The sequence below is a fragment of the Pelobates fuscus genome, chromosome 1, assembly GCF_036172605.1.
Source record: "Pelobates fuscus isolate aPelFus1 chromosome 1, aPelFus1.pri, whole genome shotgun sequence".
NCBI classification, from domain to species: Eukaryota; Metazoa; Chordata; class Amphibia; order Anura; family Pelobatidae; genus Pelobates; species Pelobates fuscus.
In genome coordinates this window covers 485,947,463-485,969,150 of record NC_086317.1, presented here as the reverse complement: position 1 = coordinate 485,969,150, position 21,688 = coordinate 485,947,463, and the positions used below count along the sequence as shown (strand labels likewise).

Here is a 21,688-nt window from a genome sequence, read left to right as displayed (position 1 = left end):
TGATGCCCCCTATCTGCTTGTCCGTGGCCCTGCCGTGGTGCCATACGCATTGTTTTCATTGACATTTCCAATCTGCACACACAGCATCAATCATCACGCAGGACAGGAACAGAGGAGAAAGGTCAGGATTTAGAAAAGTAAAGAACTTCATTGAACCAGAGTAGACACGCGTTCCATCAGCTGAGAGAGATTTCCATTTCACCTTGGCCTTTTTATAATGTTATTATTTTATCCCAGCCGTTAATCAGAGCTGCCATTAGTGTACGTGTAAACAGGAAGGCTGTGTTTGTAATGATCAAGTAACCTGTGTACACAGAGCGCTCCCTTCATCAACATAACCCTAAAGACGGATTGGCAAGTTCTTTGTGCCCTCACAGTTGGCTAGTATAACTTATTTCAGATTTTCCAGTATTTTGGGCCGAGACAAAATGTGTATTTATTTATTTTTTGGTTGTTTTTGTAACAAGTTCTGTATTTTACTGTTTGTTTGCATCGTCCGTTATTTATTTCTGTTTTTATTCCAAACTCTTTCTAGCCTCATAACTGAACTTACATTTCTTCCCGAGGACATTGTGTAAATGAAATTGCAACTACATATATATATATATATATATATATATATATATATATATGCAGGTGTATAGCAAGGTCAGGGCAGGGAGAGAGACAGCACAGGTGTATAGCAAGGTCAGGGCAGGGAGAGAGACAGCACAGGTGTATAGCAAGGTCAGGGCAGGCAGAGAGACAGCACAGGTGTATAGCAAGGTCAGGGCAGGGAGAGAGACAGCACAGGTGTATAGCAAGGTCAGGGCAGGCAGAGAGACAGCACAGGTGTATAGCAAGGTCAGGGCAGGCAGAGAGACAGCACAGGTGTATAGCAAGGTCAGGGCAGGCAGAGAGACAGCACAGGTGTATAGCAAGGTCAGGGCAGGGAGAGAGACAGCACAGGTGTATAGCAAGGTCAGGGCAGGCAGAGAGACAGCACAGGTGTATAGCAAGGTCAGGGCAGGCAGAGAGACAGCACAGGTGTATAGCAAGGTCAGGGCAGGGAGAGAGACAGCACAGGTGTATAGCAAGGTCAGGGCAGACAGGCATACAGCACAGGTGTATAGCAAGGTTAGGGCAGGGAGACAGACTGCACATGTGTATAGTAAGGCAACCGTCTGAGAGACAGTCCTGCACACTAGAAGACACAGAACAGCCTCTACTGGCATGGCCACAACTTCTAGATACCCAGTATGTGAAAAGAACGTCTGAGCATGTCGCATCAAGAGAAAACACATATATTTAAAATATATAAATATATATAGGGTTATTTCCTAAAGTGGGATAGCATAAATGACTTGGATAATTTTTCCAATTGTTACCATACATTTAAAATACAATGTAAATCCTCACTTTAGTAAATAAATAACCCTGGTAATCTTCAGTAAAATATCGATAACCCCTGGTCTCCCATTTAAACAAACAGGAGAGACACAGCGCACTTAGTCACCTTACCACCTGCATACAAACAAACAGGAGACATCCGGCACACGTACACACATCTTATCACCTTACCACCTGCATACAAACAAACAGGAGACACCTGGCACACGTACACACATCTTATCACCTTACCACCTGCATACAAACAAACAGGAGATACCTGGCACACGTACACACATCTTATCACCTTACTACCTGCATACAAACAAACAGGAGACATCCGGCACACGTACACACATCATATCACCTTACCACCTGCATACAAACAAACAGGAGACATCCGTCACATGTACACACATCTTATCACCTTACCACCTGCATACAAACAAACAGGAGACACCTGGCACACGTACACACATCATATCACCTTACCACCTGCATACAAACAAACAGGAGAGACACAGCGCACTTAGTCACCTTACCACCTGCATACAAACAAACAGGAGACATCCGGCACACGTACACACATCTTATCACCTTACCACCTGCATACAAACAAACAGGAGACACCTGGCACACGTACACACATCATATCACCTTACCACCTGCATACAAACAAACAGGAGAGACACAGCGCACTTAGTCACCTTACCACCTGCATACAAACAAACAGGAGACACCTGGCACACGTACACACATCTTATCACCTTACCACCTGCATACAAACAAACAGGAGACATCCGTCACACGTACACACATCTTATCACCTTACCACCTGCATACAAACAAACAGGAGACATCCGGCACACGTACACACATCTTATCACCTTACCACCTGCATACAAACAAACAGGAGATACCTGGCACACGTACACACATCTTATCACCTTACCACCTGCATACAAACAAACAGGAGACATCCGGCACACGTACACACATCATATCACCTTACCACCTGCATACAAACAAACAGGAGACATCCGTCACATGTACACACATCTTATCACCTTACTACCTGCATACAAACAAACAGGAGACACCTGGCACACGTACACACATCATATCACCTTACCACCTGCATACAAACAAACAGGAGACATCCGGCACACGTACACACATCTTATCACCTTACCACCTGCATACAAACAAACAGGAGACACCTGGCACACGTACACACATCATATCACCTTACCACCTGCATACAAACAAACAGGAGAGACACAGCGCACTTAGTCACCTTACCACCTGCATACAAACAAACAGGAGACATCCGGCACACGTACACACATCTTATCACCTTACCACCTGCATACAAACAAACAGGAGACACCTGGCACACGTACACACATCATATCACCTTACCACCTGCATACAAACAAACAGGAGAGACACAGCGCACTTAGTCACCTTACCACCTGCATACAAACAAACAGGAGACATCCGGCACACGTACACACATCTTATCACCTTACCACCTGCATACAAACAAACAGGAGACACCTGGCACACGTACACACATCATATCACCTTACCACCTGCATACAAACAAACAGGAGAGACACAGCGCACTTAGTCACCTTACCACCTGCATACAAACAAACAGGAGACACCTGGCACACGTACACACATCTTATCACCTTACCACCTGCATACAAACAAACAGGAGACATCCGTCACATGTACACACATCTTATCACCTTAGTACCTGCGTACAAACAAACAGGAGACACCTGGCACACGTACACACATCTTATCACCTTACCACCTGCATACAAACAAACAGGAGATACCCGGCACACGTACCTTACTACCTGCGTACAAACAAACAGGAGACACCCGGCACACATACACACATCATATCACCTTACCACCTGCATACAAACAAACAGGAGATACCCGGCACACGTACACACATCTTATCACCTTACCACCTGCATACAAACAAACAGGAGACACCTGGCACACGTACACACATCATATCACCTTACTACCGACATACAAACAAACAGGAGATACCCGGCACACGTACACACATCTTATCACCTTACTACCGACATACAAACAAACAGGAGATACCCGGCACACGTACACACATCGTATCACCTTACTACCTGCGTACAAACAAACAGGAGACACCCGGCACACATACACACATCATATCACCTTACCACCTGCATACAAACAAACAGGAGATACCCGGCACACGTACACACATCTTATCACCTTACTACCTGCGTACAAACAAACAGGAGACACCCGGCACACGTACACACATCTTATCACCTTACCACCTGCATACAAACAAACAGGAGACACCTGGCACACGTACACACATCATATCACCTTACTACCGACATACAAACAAACAGGAGATACCCGGCACACGTACACACATCTTATCACCTTACTACCGACATACAAACAAACAGGAGATACCCGGCACACGTACACACATCGTATCACCTTACTACCTGCGTACAAACAAACAGGAGACACCCGGCACACATACACACATCATATCACCTTACCACCTGCATACAAACAAACAGGAGATACCCGGCACACGTACACACATCTTATCACCTTACTACCTGCGTACAAACAAACAGGAGACACCCGGCACACGTACACACATCTTATCACCTTACCACCTGCATACAAACAAACAGGAGACACCTGGCACACGTACACACATCATATCACCTTACTACCGACATACAAACAAACAGGAGATACCCGGCACACGTACACACATCTTATCACCTTACTACCGACATACAAACAAACAGGAGATACCCGGCACACGTACACACATCGTATCACCTTACTACCTGCGTACAAACAGGAGACACCCAAATGGACACTAACAGAGTCTAAACTGCCCATATACAGGTAGCACTCATCTTTTAACAAACTAAGAATGTAACATGTGTCTTTGGAATTAAGATTGACAGACTACTCATGGAAATTGAGAATTTTTCTGCCATTGGGATCTGTGTTTCTATGGAAGGAATGAGAGATCAGTATCCAGTATGTTAATGATGCAGCACTGTTATTTCTAATTTCAAAGTCTCATAAATATAAATAGAATTAAAGAGACACAGCTAAGGAGAGAGGTATAATTGATTGAGAAAGAGAGGGAGAACTAGAGAGACACAGATAGGGAGAGAGAGAGAGGTATAAAGAGATGGAGAAAGAGATAGATAGATATATTGAGAGAGAGGTATAAAGAGATGGAGAAAGAGAGAGAGAGACACACAGAGAGAGAGGGAGAGAGAGAGAGAGAGAGCTAGAGAGACACAGAGATGGGAGAGTTAGAGGTAAAGAGAGATTGTGCCGGAGGATTGGAGGAATGCAGATGTTGTTTCTATATTTAAAAAGGGTTAAAAATCCTTGCCTGGAAATTACAGACCTGTGAGCTTAACTATTGCGACTGGGAAAATATTTGAAGGGCTATTAAGGGATAATATTCAGGAATTCATTGGGAAGAACTGTGTTATTAGCAATAATCAGCACGGTTTTATGAAACATAGATCATGTCAAACTAACCTAATTGCATTCTACAAGAAGTAAGTAGAAGTATAGATCAGGGTGTTGCAGTGGATGTGATCTACTTGGATTTTGCCAAGGCATTTGATACAGTTCCTCACAATAGGTTAGTCTTCAAACTAAAATAAATTGGTCTAGATGAATATTCTTGTTCTTGGGTAGAACATTGGCTTAAGGATAGAGTACAACGAGTTGTAATTAATGGTAAATTTTCAGGCTGGACAACAGTGGTAAGTTCTGGGTTCTGTTTTGGGACCGCTTCTATTTAACATATTTATAAATGATCTTGAAATAGACATTGAAAGCCATGTATCAGTGTTTGCAGATGACACAAAACTTTGTGAAGTAATAAAATGTGAGCAGGATATTGCTTTGCTGCAGAGGGATTTGGGTTTGGGCACTAAAATGGCAGATGAAATTTAACGTAGAGAAATGCAAAGTTATGCACTTTGGGGTTAAGAATGCACAAGCAATTTACACCCTAAATGGTACTAAACTAGGGATAACCACACACGAGAAGGATTTGGGAATTGTTATAGACAACAGATCAGGCAGCAATATGCAATGTCAATCTGCTGTTGCTAAGGCCAGTAAGGTTTTGTCATGTATAAATAGGGGCATACATTCTCTAGATGAAAATATAATTTTGCCTCCTTATAAATCGCTGGTAAGACCACACCTTGAATATGCTGTGCAATTTTGGGCAAAGATATCATGGAGCATTTTAGTTATGAAGAAAGGTTAAAAAATTTAAATTTGTTTAGTTTGGAAAAACGGCGCCTGAGATATGATAACATTATACAAATATATTCGGGGCCAGTACAAACCTTTATCTGGAAATCTATCCATAAACAGGGCTATACATAGGACACAAGGTCACACATTTAGGCTTGAAGAAAGGAGATTTCATCTAAGGCAAAGAAAAGGTTTTTATACAGTAAGAGCAATAAACATATGGAATTCTCTGCCTGAAGAGGTGGTTTTGTCAGAGTCTATACAGATGTTTAAACTGCAATTGGATAAATACTTTCAAAAACATAACTGTGGCAAAACTAGCCACTTTAAACTGTACTTTCATAAATGTGTGCATATAGCTTTAAGAACCAAGTGTATGTCTGCATAATGTGTTCCATGCGAACAATAGCGTTCGTATGCTGGCGGCATGAAAGCCACCAGCATTCATACAATAGTTTCACGAACAGTGAATTTCAACACTGTTCGTGAAACGAACAAACTACCGAAGGGAGACCACACACAGGAGGTCGTGTGGCTCCCATTAAGGATTGCAACATTGTTGCAATCAGTAATTAGAAGGATTCAGGGTGGCCGCCATTCGGCTACCGACCACGCGGCGGTCGGCCATCTTGGATCCTTTGTTAGCCCAGCGGTATTTGGTCGTCGAGCGCCTGGAACTAAAATCGGCTACTCGACGGCACTATTACCGCTGGACTTCCAAGCCATTCGGGAGCCCCGGTCCTTCGGTAGAAGCGTCTGTATGGACGAGAAAGCGTTTAGTTGGATCAGGAGCAGAAAGTACAGGTGATTGTATGAGCGCCGTCTTGAGTTGTTGAAAGGCCTGTTCGCACTCTGGGGCCCAAACTACTATCTTGGGGAGATTTTTATGGGTTAAATCAGTGAGGGGTTTTGCTAGGGTGCTGCAATTAGCTACGAATTTCCTGTAGTACCCTGCGGTACCCAGGAACGCAAGGACCTGTGTTTTAGTGCGGGGGGTGGCCACTTGGCTACTGTCTCTATTTTAGCGGGTTCTGGTTTCTGTAGCCCGCTTCCTACCCTGTGTCCTAAGTATTGGACTTCTGCCATTCCTATATGGCATTTACTGGGCTTCAAGGTCAGTCCGGCCTCCCTAATCCTGTCTAGTACAGCTCCTATGTGGGTCAGATGTTTGGGCCAGGAGTAGCTAAAAATGGCTATATTGTCTAAATATGCGCACGCTCCATCCTCTGAAAGGTAGCCGGGGCATTTTTCATCCCGAATGGCATGACCTTAAACTGATATAGGCCAAACGGGGTGACAAATGCCGACTTGGGAATGGCGTCTTCGGCTAGTGGAGTTTGCCAGTACCCTTTGCACAGATCTATTGTGGTGAGGTACTGGCCCCTGGCCATTTTGCCTAGGAGCTCGTCTATCCGGGGCATAGGGTAAGCGTCCGAGGTAGTTTTATCGTTGAGCCTCCGGTAGTCCACACAGAAATGAGTCGTCCCGTCCCGTTTTGGTACTAGTACTACTGGGGAGGCCCAGGAGCTGTCTGAATGCTCTATCACCCCTAACTGCAACATTTCCTCAATCTCCTTCCGCCTACTTTCTTTAACTGATTCGGGTATGCAATACGGGGTTTGGCGAAGGGGAGTCTGGTCTAGGGTTTCTACCTTGTGAGTGGCTAATGGAGTATAGGTTGGAAAAAGTGGCTCCCTTTTCCTGAATTAGTCGTTGGACCTGAGTTCGCTCCTGGGGGTTTAGCCACTCTCCTAACTGTACTTCTCCCAGGTTTCCGCTCTGGCCCTCTTGGTCTAGGAGATCTGGGAGTGGCAAATTATCGTAATCTTCGGCAGCAGGTGCACAGATCGCGGTTACTTCTTCTGTGCGCTCGTGGTATGGTTTGAGCATGTTCACAGGCAGTTCTGGGTCAGCCTGTGCTTAGTACGGCTGATCCCTATGTGCCCAGACAGGGGAATGTCGTGGGCGAAAAGTAATAGCTCCAGTCTATACTTTCGAGGCACTATTAATTGTTTAATGGGTTGGGGTAAAGATCCGGACACTACCTTTTCTGCGTGACGGTACAGCAGTCCCCTGTCCCAGGTGTATCTCTCCCCTTCGAATCCTGCCTGGTCTTTATTAATGTGATCTTTGTAGATCTGCAGGGAGGTATCTAGGGCCACTTCAGAACCAAATTCTAGTGGGGACGCCCAGGGCATGACATTCGGCATGGGGGGTACATTGCTTACCTGAGCCTCAGAGTGGTTAGGCGGAGCTGTGGTGCGGGCCTGCTGCCGGGTCACAACCGGATATGCTTCCTGTACAGTGGGTTGAGGAACAGAAAGCTGAAGTCAACTCCCCCAGGTCGTTGCCCAAAATGACGTCAGCAGGTAGGTCCTGCATCATCCCCACCTCCACATTTCCGTGCCCCGCTCCCCAATTCAAATGTACCTTGGCAGTAGTTACTTTATAAATTACTCCCCCTGCCACCTGTACAGCAACACAGTCTCCAGTTAAATTGTTTTTAGGTACCAGATGGTTCCGGACCAGGGTTAAGGTAGCCCCAGAGTCACGAAGTCCTTGTACCTTTTTCCCCTCCATATGTACCTCTTGTCGATGTCCTTGTCGGTTATCTGAGGCGGCCTGGATGGGATTTACCTCATGCAGCGTCCCCAGCAGTTCTTCCCTTGGCGTGACGGTCTCAGGTGCTCCATACTGTTCTGCTTGCACACAGTGTACAGCTGCTCGGTTGCTTGGTGCTGCATTATTCCAGCTGGGCCTGGGTCGATTGCGCGGACAGTCTCGTTAGATATGCCCTTGCTGGTTGCAGGTGTGACAGCGAATTGGAGCACGTGCAGGGTACCTGGGGGTGTACGTATTTTGGCTCACCCCAGGTCGTGGCTGGATCGGGGTGGTCACAGCTGGTATCGTCAGTGTAGGGTTATATACGGTTGGTTTTGAGTGCGCTGGTCCCTCCGGGTGTCTAGGAACTCGTCCTCCAGCTTTGCTGCCCCTTGCAGGGTTTGTGGCTTGTGGTCCCTTACCCAGTTCTGTAGGTGGGAAGGTATCCCGTTGAAGAACTGTTCCATGACCATTAACTGGAACAGGTCCTCCATGGTGTTAACGTGGGTGGCTTCCAACCACCCCTTTGCAGCTCGCAGCTCCCGGCTGGGAGTCAACTGAGTTTTTAATCACAGGTCACAGTATTTATGGGATTCCCCATGCAAGGGGTTTCCCTACTGACATTACAGGGGTTGTACAGTAGGGGACTACATGGGGAACTTAACAACCTGGACATTTCTCCCATCATGCACTGCTGTATGAGAGGGATACTCCCACTAGAATATACAGTTAAGTGGATTATCCCTCCGTGCAGCAGAACTGACATTTTACACGAAAATACATAACTTTTATAATATTCATGATATTTAAACGAATGGACGTTCGGTAGATAGCTGGGGTCTGAGCGCACATTTTGTGAAAGTACTGCTCAGATCCCAGCCTAAATATCCGAACGCCGCACAAAACCAACATTATGTTTAAGTTATCTTCAAACTACCGATTGACTTTAGGGAACCACTTTACCGAAGGACCGGGGCTCCCGAACAGCTTGGAAGTCCAGTGGTATTCGTGCCGTCGAGTAGCCGATTTTATTTCCAGGCGCTCGACGACTGAATACCGCTGGGCTAACAAAGGATCCAAGATGACCGACCGCCGCGTGGTCGGTAGCCGAACGGCGGCCACCGTGAATCCTTCTAATTACCGATTGCAACAATGTTGCAATCCTTAATGGGAGCCACACAACCTCCTGTGTGTGGTCTCCCTTCAGTAGTTTGTTCGTTTCACGAACAGTGTTGAAATTCACTGTTCGTGAAACTATTGTATGAATGCTGGTGGGCTTTCATGCCGCCAGCATACGAACGCTATTGTTTGCATGAAACACATTATGCAGACATACACTTGGTTCTTAAAGCGATATGCACACATTTATGAAAGTACAGTTTAAAGTGGCTAGTTTTGCCACAATAACATACAGGGATATCATTTCTAATTAGTGGGGTAATAGCTGCTTGATCCAAGGAGACATCTGACTGCTATTTTGGGGTCAAGAAGGAATTTTTTCCTAGTTTGTTGCAAAATTGGAAGCGCTTAAATTTTTTTGCCTTCTTTTGGATCAACAGCAAAAACATATGCGAGGAAGGCTGAACTTGATGGACGCAAGTCTCTTTTCACCTATGTAACTATGTAGAAGGAGAGGGAGAGCTAGAGAGACAGGGAGGAGGAGAGGCAGACAGGTAGGTAGCGAGACACAGACAGAGGGTGAGAGAGACACAGACAGATATAGAGAGACAAATATATATATATAGAGAGAAGAACGACAGAGAGGGATAAAAAGAGAGGGGAGATTTGTTCCAGGTAATCTCGGTATATGCCATGCTGGATTTAGTGCTTTTGAAATGTCAATTGCTGTGTGATAATAATACCTCAGTAACATAGAAAGGAAGAGAGACAGATCGAGAGATAGATAGTAACACTAATGGTCCCTATTGGAATCTGACAGATGGTTAGAAAGGTTAAACGGTTCCACTGACAGCAGAGATTACATTTACTATCTTAGAACCATGCGGGAACTAGCAGTGCCAGGTGTGGCTCAATTCTATATATGTAGAACTTAAACCCTAAATTACATTAATTATTAAACCCAACCCTGTATATCTGGGATACAGCTATTTACTAACCCTGTATATCTGGGATACAGCTATTTACTAACCCTGTATATATGGGATACAGCTATTTACTAACCCTGTATATCTGGGATACAGCTATTTACTAACCCTGTATATCTGGGATACAGCTATTTACTAACCCTGTATATCTGGGATATAGCTATTTACTAACCCTGTATATCTGGGATATAGCTAGTTACTAACCCTGTATATCTGGGATATAGCTCTTTACTAACCCTGTATATCTGGGATATAGCTATTTACTAACCCTGTATATCTGGGATATAGCTCTTTACTAACCCTGTATATCTGGGATATAGCTCTTTACTAACCCTGTATATCTGGGATATAGCTATTTACTAACCCTGTATATCTGGGATATAGCTATTTACTAACCCCGTATATCTGGGATATAGCTCTTTACTAACCCTGTATATCTGGGATACAGCTAGTTACTAACCCTGTATATCTGGGATATAGCTGTAACGGACCGTTAAACTTACAAGAGGATAAAACCCAGTTTAGGCGATAATCCCCTTTCCAGATGCACAGGCAGCTACTGCAAACACCACTCTCCCGACTGGAGACACACGAACACTCCGAACTGGAACAGCTGAACAAGAAAAGCATACAATCCGCTTACACTCCTGGCAGTCAGCTTGCAATCCAATTCCCCCCAAGAACGAGACGACACTTCATTTTGAGGGTTAAACAGGAACTCTGGACTGGCTCATCCAGCCTGGCTTTTATTTCCAACTCACACATACAGGCCACACCCAGGGGGAGGCATAAAAGAACCAATGACATAGATGTTACATCCCACACATCCCCTCCCCTTAGTGTGACACATAATCCCATTATGCATACAGTTCAAAATATACTTTTACACAACTTATTTAACTTTACAACCATACATCACATTCACATGAAAATACATATCCACAATCAATCCATTCAGGGGAACAACATATTAAAAAAATGTCATGAATCCGACCAGGGGTTCAAAAGTTACTAAAAGTATCTTTTGTCCCTCCTGGCTGGCAGAAAAACATCCCCACAATGCACCCTGGTTTCCTCCCTTCTGCCCTGGAGTTAATTGGAGAAGTAATCCAATTATCCAGGACTAGAGGCAGACTCCATTAACCACATGGTTGCAAAACGACATAAAACACTTTAAAATACATAAAGTCACATTTTACACATAACACACAGACATTTCACATATCCCAAAAAGTCCCAATAGGTCCACGGATGGCCCTTAAAGGCCCAGTAGCAGTAATATAAACTATTACATGCCCAAATATAGTTTTTACAGTGCAATATGTCCAGGGGCCATAGTCGCAGGACAGGAGGCTAGCAACCAGGCTTCTCCAGTTCACAGTGGCGAAGTTGGTTTCGCCACAATTCTCCCCTTTACCAATTAGACTAACAGGGTACCTGACCTGCTGCCGGTCAGTGCCCTGGTTAGTCCAGCAACCCACCCACAAGACAAAACCAGCAGTACAGCCCACCCACAATAAATGGTTACTCCACCTGGGTAAGGGAGAATTTTGTCCATGTCCAGGTGCCTTACCACGGCTGTGTGGGGGACTGGTAGGCCGCCTTGGTGGGTTGCTGAGTGGGCAGAGACCAGCGGTACTCTGTCCTGGTGCCAGCACTACCCCGGGAGTAGCCTGGTTGCTGGAGATTGACTGTCTCCACTTTGGATATATCGCTATGTGGCTGGGGGACAGGACCGACCGTCCCTACCCCTGGTGCTGTAAGTGCAGAGACTACGGTCCCATCTGCACGGATGCGGGGCTTAACATCTCCCCTTGGTGGGTTAGGCTGCCGCTGGAGAGAGGGTGTAACAAGCTCCTCTCTCTGGACGGTAAACTGCCGCTGGGGAGAGAGGCTAGCAGGCTCCTCTCCCTGCCATTCTCTCTGCTGGTGGAAAGGGAGACCGGCTGTCTCCCCTTTCATTCTCTTGTCCCGCTGCTGGGGTGCGAGACTGACTGTCTCTGCTCCCTGGGGTACACGCTGCCACTGGGGAGGAAGGACTGCACCTTCTGCTCCCTGGGACAAACACTGCCGCTGGGGAGGGAGGACGCTGCTCTCCTCTCCCTTCACTTCACACGGCCTTCTTGGCATATCACTTTGCTGCTGGGGGGCAGGAACAACTACCTCTGCCCCCTGTAACTCAGCCTGCCGCTGGGGAGGACAGACGACACCATCAGCTCCCTGGGGTACACACTGCCGCTGGGGAGGAAGGACTGCACCTTCTGCTCCCTGGGACACACACTGCCGCTGGGGAGGAAGGACGGCACCTTCTGCTCCCTGGGGTAAACACTGCCGCTGGGGAGGAAGGACGACACCATCAGCTCCCTGGGGTACACACTGCCACTGGGGAGGAAGGACAACACGCTTCTCTCCCTGCAACTTGCTTGGCCACTGGGGTCTCTACCAACCTGCCAACTTCCGTGCCCGCCCCGGTTCCGACCTGCAGGTACTCTTCTACCTGTCTACTCACAAGCTGCACGTATTTCTCCGGGGGGTTGGGTTCGAGGAAAATCAGCCGTGATCTCAGCTCTTTGTCAAACTCCTCCTGCGTGTAGCTGGGTGCCATGCTTGCTCTGCTGCAGTTGGTTCCTTGTAGATAGGGTCACTGTACGGGTACTATCGTTGCCCTCAATTTGTAATCCAGGAATGGTGTTGTCTGTAGCTGTCCCTCTGGTTGTAGGAACGATCCCACCGCTGCCACCAATTGTAACGGACCGTTTCACTTACAAGAGGATAAAACCCAGTTTAGGCGATAATCCCCTTTCCAGATGCACAGGCAGCTACTGCAAACACCACTCTCCCGACTGGAGACACACGAACACTCCGAACTGGAACAGCTGAACAAGAAAAGCATACAATCCGCTTACACTCCTGGCAGTCAGCTTGCAATCCAATTCCCCCCAAGAACGAGACGACACTTCATTTTGAGGGTTAAACAGGAACTCTGGACTGGCTCATCCAGCCTGGCTTTTATTTCCAACTCACACATACAGGCCACACCCAGGGGGAGGCATAAAAGAACCAATGACATAGATGTTACATCCCACACATCCCCTCCCCTTAGTGTGACACATAATCCCATTATGCATACAGTTCAAAATATACTTTTACACAACTTTCATAACTTTACAACCATACATCACATTCACATGAAAATACATATCCACAATCAATCCATTCAGGGGAACAACATATTAAAAAATGGCATGAATCCGACCAGGGGTTCAAAAGTTACTAAAAGTATCTTCTGTCCCTCCTGGCTGGCAGAAAAACATCCCCACAATGCACCCTGGTTTCCTCCCTTCTGCCCTGGAGTTAATTGGAGAAGTAATCCAATTATCCTTGACTAGAGGCAGACTCCATTAACCACATGGTTGCAAAACGACATAAAACACTTTAAAATACATAAAGTCACATTTTACACATAACACACAGACATTTCACATATCCCAAAAAGTCCCAATAGGTCCACGGATGGCCCTTAAAGGCCCAGTAGCAGTAATATAAACTATTACATGCCCAAATATAGTTTTTACAGTGCAATATGTCCAGGGGCCATAGTCGCAGGACAGGAGGCTAGCAACCAGGCTTCTCCAGTTCACAGTGGCGAAGTTGGTTTCGCCACAATAGCTATTTACTAACCCTGTATATCTGGGATATAGCTCTTTACTAACCCTGTATATCTGGGATACAGCTAGTTACTAACCCTGTATATCTGGGATATAGCTATTTACTAACCCTGTATATCTGGGATATAGCTATTTACTAACCCTGTATATCTGGGATACAGCTATTTACTAACCCTGTATATCTGGGATATAGCTATTTACTAACCCTGTATATCTGGGATACAGCTAGTTACTAACCCTGTATATCTGGGATACAGCTATTTACTAACCCTGTATATCTGGGATATAGCTATTTACTAACCCTGTATATCTGGGATACAGCTATTTACTAACCCTGTATATCTGGGATATAGCTATTTACTAACCCTGTATATCTGGGATATAGCTCTTTACTAACCCTGTATATCTGGGATACAGCTCTTTACTAACCCTGTATATCTGGGATATAGCTATTTACTAACCCTGTATATCTGGGATATAGCTATTTACTAACCCTGTATATCTGGGATAGAGCTATTTACTAACCCTGTATATCTGGGATATAGCTATTTACTAACCCTGTATATCTGGGATATAGCTATTTACTAACCCTGTATATCTGGGATACAGCTATTTACTAACCCTGTATATCTGGGATATAGCTATTTACTAACCCTGTATATCTGGGATACAGCTATTTACTAACCCTGTATATATGGGATACAGCTCTTTACTAACCCTGTATATATGGGATACAGCTATTTACTAACCATGTATATCTGGGATACAGCTCTTTACTAACCCTGTATATCTGGGATACGGCTATTTACTAACCCTGTATATCTGGGATACAGTTATTTACTAACCCTGTATATCTGGGATACAGCTCTTTACTAACCCTGTATATCTGGGATACGGCTATTTACTAACCCTGTATATCTGTGATACGGCTATTTACTAACCCTGTATATCTGGGATACGGCTCAGTGGCAGATCCAGGGGGGGTGGGGGGGCAACGGGGCAATTGCCCACCCCGAGATTCTCCCCCGGCCGGCTAATGGAGGGCTGGCATTGCCCAAGGGCCAGCCCTGTTATGTGCCTGCGGACCGGGGAGATCAGAGATCTCCCTCCCCGGTCCGCAGGCACTATGCTGACAGCCGGCAGGGGAGGAAGTGAGGACCCGGGAGCTCAGCCTGCAGCTCCTCCGGGTCCTCTTCTCGCGAGATTTAGAGCGTTGCCGTGGTTACCACTTGTAATCCCAAATATCGTGGAGTATTTGGGCTCGTGGGCACAACTAATCTCTGGCCATTAAACCACCCAACTTGAAAACATCTTTTTGATTTGGGAGAAGCATTGGATTGGCTGAAATCATTGTGGTTGATGATTTCAGCCCGCGGCAATGTGGCAGCCATACAGAGAATGGCACATTGGGGGACTAGTATTACGCTAACAGCTCTTTTTAGTGTGCATGTTTGTATTCTTTTTTTAATTCTTTATTTTTGCAGTGCATATATTAATCGCAGGCATACATATGGTACCCCAACGGCATTCCATATGCAGGTTTCAAGACATTAGTTACAGTGGGGGGTAGATAGACAATGCACTTTTATTGTATGTATACATATGGTTTATCATCGGCTTGAACATAGACATGGCTTATAGATAACGTGCACATTTTTGTAATATGACATGCTAAAGTAAGGATGCATATAACTTCAAAAATCATAGATGAGCACACTGTTGCTTGAAATATGCAGGTCTCTTGTTATACTAAGAGGAAAAAATATGAATAAAAAGATAAATAGCACATGGGGTTAGAGCACTTTAAACAAAGAGAATGCATAACATAAAGAGAACAATAGCAGTGCTGAAACTCCCGTGTATAACAGCCTCTTTTTATTTATGTTGCAACTATATGTTATTTAGTAGGTTAAACAGGTAGAAACGGTTTAGTTAACGTTATTAGGAGTAGTTGAGTCTTAAGTAGCATATATGATGAACATTATTCTACCCTTGAGATGCATAAGACACTCTGCCTAAAAAACAAGTGAGGTTAAGGCATATTGGGGAAGCCTAGAGTCGATTGTTATAGCAGGCTAGTGCAGGAAGATTATTTAATTACTGAGTATTTCAATGCAAGCTAACCTGTTATTCTTTAAAACGAAAGTAAACAAGCTGATGTCTAATAGCTCGTATCTATGAGTGTGTACCACTGAAGCCCCTCTGCCCCACATTGCTATTAGGAAAACATGCGAGGGCAAATATGTGGTGTAGGTGATGTCAGGGCTCATGCCAAAAATAAATGCTTTTGCGATCCGAAAGTACATGAGATAGTCCCTGTGGGTCTTGGGCCGCCTCCTCTGGGGCTTGGGTATCAATTGATTTCAGGTAGTCCCTTGGGGTAACAGGCAGTCGGCGGCTGGTATGTAGGCTCAGTGTTTCTGTTTCCCGGGTCTCAGATCTAAGCTGAGCCGCTTTGTCGTCCGGTTGTGGTCGGCTCCTGTCACCCATCGCGAATATGTTGCTTCATGGTGTGTAATATGGGCGTTACCCCGCCGGCGGTCCTCTTTAGCTCTGTTTTGTCAGCAAAGAGTCTCGGGGGAGGTGAAGTGTCCAGGTGTAGGGCTGTGTTGTGAGGTATTACCTCTGAGGGCTCCGTGCCCAGGAAGGCAGATGTGGGTGCCCACTCCCGTCTGTGAGTCCGTGGGCAGGTGCATCCACGGGGTTCTGTCCAAGACAGTAAGTTGATGCAGGCTTAGGTGGCCTTATCTGCGTTGGTCGTTTGCCACCATTTTGTTGCTCAGGCGCGACGTGCACCGTGCGGTGTTAGCCTAGTTTGGGGGCCGATGGTAGGCGGTGATTCTCCCCAGTGTGGACCGGGATAACCCCCCCGGCCCAGAAGGGGGGGAACGGGGCCCGGGAGGCACGTCTCTAGGTCGCCACACGGCAGCCGGGCTCTCGAACAGGACAGCGGCCGTCTGTCCCGCTGTTCGCCCACGCAGGCCCCGAAGTCTCGTGTCGCCCCTTAGGGCTCCGAAACTCCCGATCGCGGGGACTGTAGTGCCGCCGGCAGCCCCCCGGACACTTGGGACTTCTCCTGGGCTCCAGTGCAGGCATTAAGCTTCAATAAGGCGCCCAAGAAGAGCAAGATTTGCCGGAGCCTCTCAAGCCTGCGACCGGACAGCATGCGGTCAGGCCCCGCCCCCCATGTTTGTATTCTTAATGCTATAGTATTCATTTAACGATCAGAATGCACACATCGTTTGAAGGTTGCTACTGGCAATGTATAAACCTGGATTTTGTGCAGGTTAAGGAAGACATTTTGCTGGTTGGATTAACAGAGTTCCCAGGTTAATTCCCGAGGTTTTCCATGCCTGTAGACCTGGATGTGTTGCTGGATAATGGTGACGGAGAACCTGTATAAAATTCAACAAATCTCCCAATGGGAAACTGCCCATTCTATGTACTCTGCTCAAATACATGTTAGACTCTGTAGGTGGCACCCGGCCCGGTGTCTTATCCACACTGCTGGGGCCTGTATTAAAAACCTCCTTTAAGCTTTTACACCAAGAAAAGGAGCCAACTGGTCAAACTGAGCCTTGTACACTTACTGATGCCCGATACCTGTTATAGATGGTTGAACATTAAGGGGAATGTGGTTAAGAAATGTGTGGTACCTGTATGAATGTATTGCTGGCTGATTTACATGGGATTTGGACCGTTGTGATGTGTCTGACCTGCATCTTATAACTTGTGTGTTTTCTGCTTTCTTCCTGCAGGACGCTTTGCTGACCCTCGGCTCTGTCATCGACATTCCACGTCTACAGGAAGCCATCAAAGATGCCATAGCGGCCGTCCTGCCAAAAGTGGTAAGTGGTCTACTTATCTTTTTATTATATCTATGTACCATATAACATGTAATTTATCATAGAATGAAATTGTATAATTACTTATTATTGGGCAGGTTAGTGAAATACTTACCTTCTCTCTATCAATAAAGCCATCATGCAGGGTTCATTAGTGTTATACACTTTTCCAAAAGAACGGACACCCACCCTAGGAGCTGACTGTCAGGATTAGACTGAGATCCAGCACGCAGAATGTAGATACAAGGTAACGTATACCGGACCTTAGAATGGCCGGACTAACGTATAATCACAAGGGGTAGTTAAATTCAAACCGAGGTCAAGGACTGCAGAAATCAGGACAAGCGAGTAAGCCAAAGCCGGGTCAAGGAGTATAGAAAGCAGAATAGTAACAAACAAAGCCAAGGTCAATAGCTGAAAGACAAAATACTGAATACAGAATAGCACTATTGGGACCAGGGCAAGGAACCTAATCCATAGAATCTTTTTATACTGTGGCTGTAACTTGTTAGGATGTAGCCACGCCCCCAAAACGTCATAATTCGAAACTTTTGGCGACACGTGACATCATTAGCGTCATGACGTCAACGCCCCTTTTTGCGTCATAAAAAGTGGCGGAGCTATCACGGCCCTTTCTATATCACTGTTACTGCTCCCACTGGAAGGCTATTCCAGGTATCTACTACCCTTTCTGTATCACTGTTACTGCTGCCACTGGAAGGCTATTCCAGGTATCTACTACCCTTTCTATATCACTGTTACTGCTCCCACTGGAAGGCTATTCCAGGTATCTACTACCCTTTCTATATCACTGTTACTGCTTCCACTGGAAGGCTATTCCAGGTATCTACTACCCTTTCTATATCAATGTTACTGCTTCCACTGGAAGGCTATTCCAGGTATCTACTACCCTTTCTATATCACTGTTACTGCTCCCACTGGAAGGCTATTCCAGGTATCTACTACCCTTTCTATATCACTGTTACTGCTCCCACTGGTAGGCTATTCCAGGTATCTACTACCCTTTCTATATCACTGTTAGCCTTTACTGCTTCCACTGGAAGGCTATTCCAGGTATCTACTACCCTTTCTATATCACTGTTACTGCTTCCACTGGAAGGCTATTCCAGGTATCTACTACCCTTTCTATATCACTGTTACTGCTCCCACTGGAAGGCTATTCCAGGTATATACTATCCTTTCTATATCACTGTTACTGTTTCCACTGGAAGGCTATTTCAGGTATCTACTACCCTTTCTATATCAATGTTACTGCTTCCACTGGAAGGCTATTCCAGGTATCTACTACCCTTTCTATATCACTGTTACTGCTCCCACTGGAAGGCTATTCCAGGTATCTACTACCCTTTCTATATCAATGTTACTGCTTCCACTGGAAGGCTACCCTTTCTATATCACTGTTACTGCTCCCACTGGAAGGATATTCCAGGTTTCTACTACCCTTTCTATATCACTGTTACTGCTGCCACTGGAAGGCTATTCCGGGTATGTACTACCCTTTCTATATCACTGTTACTGCTCCCACTGGAAGGATATTCCAGGTTTCTACTACCCTTTCTATATCACTGTTACTGCTGCCACTGGAAGGCTATTCCAGGTTTCTACTACCCTTTCTATATCAATGTTACTGCTCCCACGGGAAGGCGATTCCAGGTATCTACTACCCTTTCTATATCACTGTTACTGCTCCCACTGGAAGGCCATTCCAGGTATCTACTACCCTTTCTTTATCACTGTTAATGTTTCTGAGTTCCGATAGAATGCTGTTCAGAATGTCTGCACATTCGATGCACTCTGTCTCAGGATATGGCTTCTCCCATGTTCAGTAAGGGTTATTAGATAGCTGTAATTATAGCCTTTACCAGAGCTTTTTATTTGCAAACTCACGCCAGACTTGGAAACGCTTACTCTGCGTAAATGAGGGCAGCAAATGAGAGCGGTAAAAAAATCATGAGTTTAGGGAATGTTCTATGAAAACATTGCTATGCAAATGTGGAAGTGCCCCTCGTAGATAGCCCCAAGGGGTGAAAGGAGCACACATCTAGAATCCCTAATTAGCCATGTGCTGCGGATTTCTAGCCCGGAGCAGGCTGGTTTAACCCCGCCGGTGCTGTGTGCGTTACACCGAATGCAGATACCACCAGCACATTAAGCCATCTGCCTGTCTCGTCTGAACACTCCTAATTTAAACACACGGGGTGTATTCAGAACCCCTCTGGAAAGCTGTGGATTTCTGTCAAACATACCGTATATGCGGTATTTACTAAGCTTCTTCTTTATCCATGACGCTGATATTACATAGCACAGCGGTACTAACGTGAGTATCGCATGAATTAAGAAAAGTAATTATCCTTTAATTATAATGTCATTTTATTAATTTATTCTTCAGGATAGCGTTATGCACGTTTCAGTAAGTCCTTTATTGTTTTATTCTGTTAGCCAGGCTACTCTTTCTACATCATCTTCTTTTTAGCCATTACTGTTTCCACTAGAAGGCTATTCCAGGTATCTACTACCCTTTCTATATCACTGTTACTGCTCCCACTGGAAGGCTATTCCAGGTATCTACTACCCTTTCTATATCACTGTTAGCCATTACTGCTCCCACTGGAAGGCTATTCCAGGTATCTACTACCCTTTCTATATAACTGTTAGCCATTACTGCTCCCACTGGAAAGCTATTTCTGGTATCTACTACCCTTTCTATATCACTGTTAGCCATTACTGCTCCCACTGGAAGGCTATTCCAGGTATCTTCTACCCTTTCTATATCGCTGTTACTGCTCCCACTGGAAGGCTATTCCAGGTATCTACTACCCTTTCTATATCACTGTTACGGTTCCCACTGGAAGGCTATTCCAGGTATATACTACCCTTTCTATATCACTGTTACTGCTCCAACTGGGAGGCTATTCCATGTATCTTCTACCCTTTCTATATCACTGTTACTGCTCCCACTGGAAGGCTATTCCAGGTATATACTACCCTTTCTATATCACTGTTTGCCCGACAAGTAATACATACAATAATCTGTAAAGAAAGCCACCAGGCATGTGCAATGCGAGCTGACATCCACGGTGGAAACATCCACGGCTGTGTTTAAAGGTAACCAGGCGGATAATCATAATATGAAATCTAATCTAGAGCTGATATAACTATATGTGTTTATTTCAGAGTGTGACACGCGTCTGCTAATCACGGGCTTTGGCCATCAGTCGCTGAGCTCAATGAGTAGACTTCGTGCCATGCTACGGCCTTTTATTTCATTTTAACATCAGTCTGCCTCACTTGTTTCCTTTGTCTGCGTGTAAGGAATCTGTGAGAAATAAGACAGAGTTTCATTTCTTCTCCTCCAGCTTTGCAGACTCTTTGAAATCTCCTGCAGTCTATTGTGAGCTGTTTGACAAGAAATCCACAATGATCGGCTGATGGTCCAGAGGACTAATCCGCTCCCCGTCTCTCTCTTGTTCCCAACAATAGATAATAATTGTGTGTTTACTCTTGTGAGTATTCAGCAGGAAATTCTGCTTCTGCCGACGCGGGGGTCACTATTGTCAGTCGCACTAATTGGAGGCATCTTGGCAAGCCTTAATGGATCTATTGAGTAATGACTGACATGGAGCTGGGACTATAGCACTGTCGGCAAGTGAGTAGGAGGGTCGGCAATTCTATGCAGACAGTAGGATCTCTAATACTACAGTCACTTGGTACTTTTAACACTTTCAGACCCACCAAA

At 45.5% G+C, this 21,688-nt stretch overlaps 1 protein-coding gene across 4 annotated transcripts in view; it reads left to right on the top strand.

Moving 5' to 3' along the window:
• The window catches only part of PDE2A (phosphodiesterase 2A), a 678,984-nt gene that overhangs the window by 370,584 nt on the left and 286,712 nt on the right, over nucleotides 1-21,688 (top strand). For 3 of the 4 annotated variants that reach the window (XM_063432647.1, XM_063432656.1, XM_063432664.1), the window contains one exon: nucleotides 17,845-17,934. In XM_063432647.1, coding sequence (XP_063288717.1) covers nucleotides 17,845-17,934 — 90 coding nt within the window. Of the gene's footprint in view, nucleotides 1-17,844; nucleotides 17,935-21,688 lie in introns of those variants that run through there. The other variant, XM_063432673.1, reaches the window with a different exon arrangement.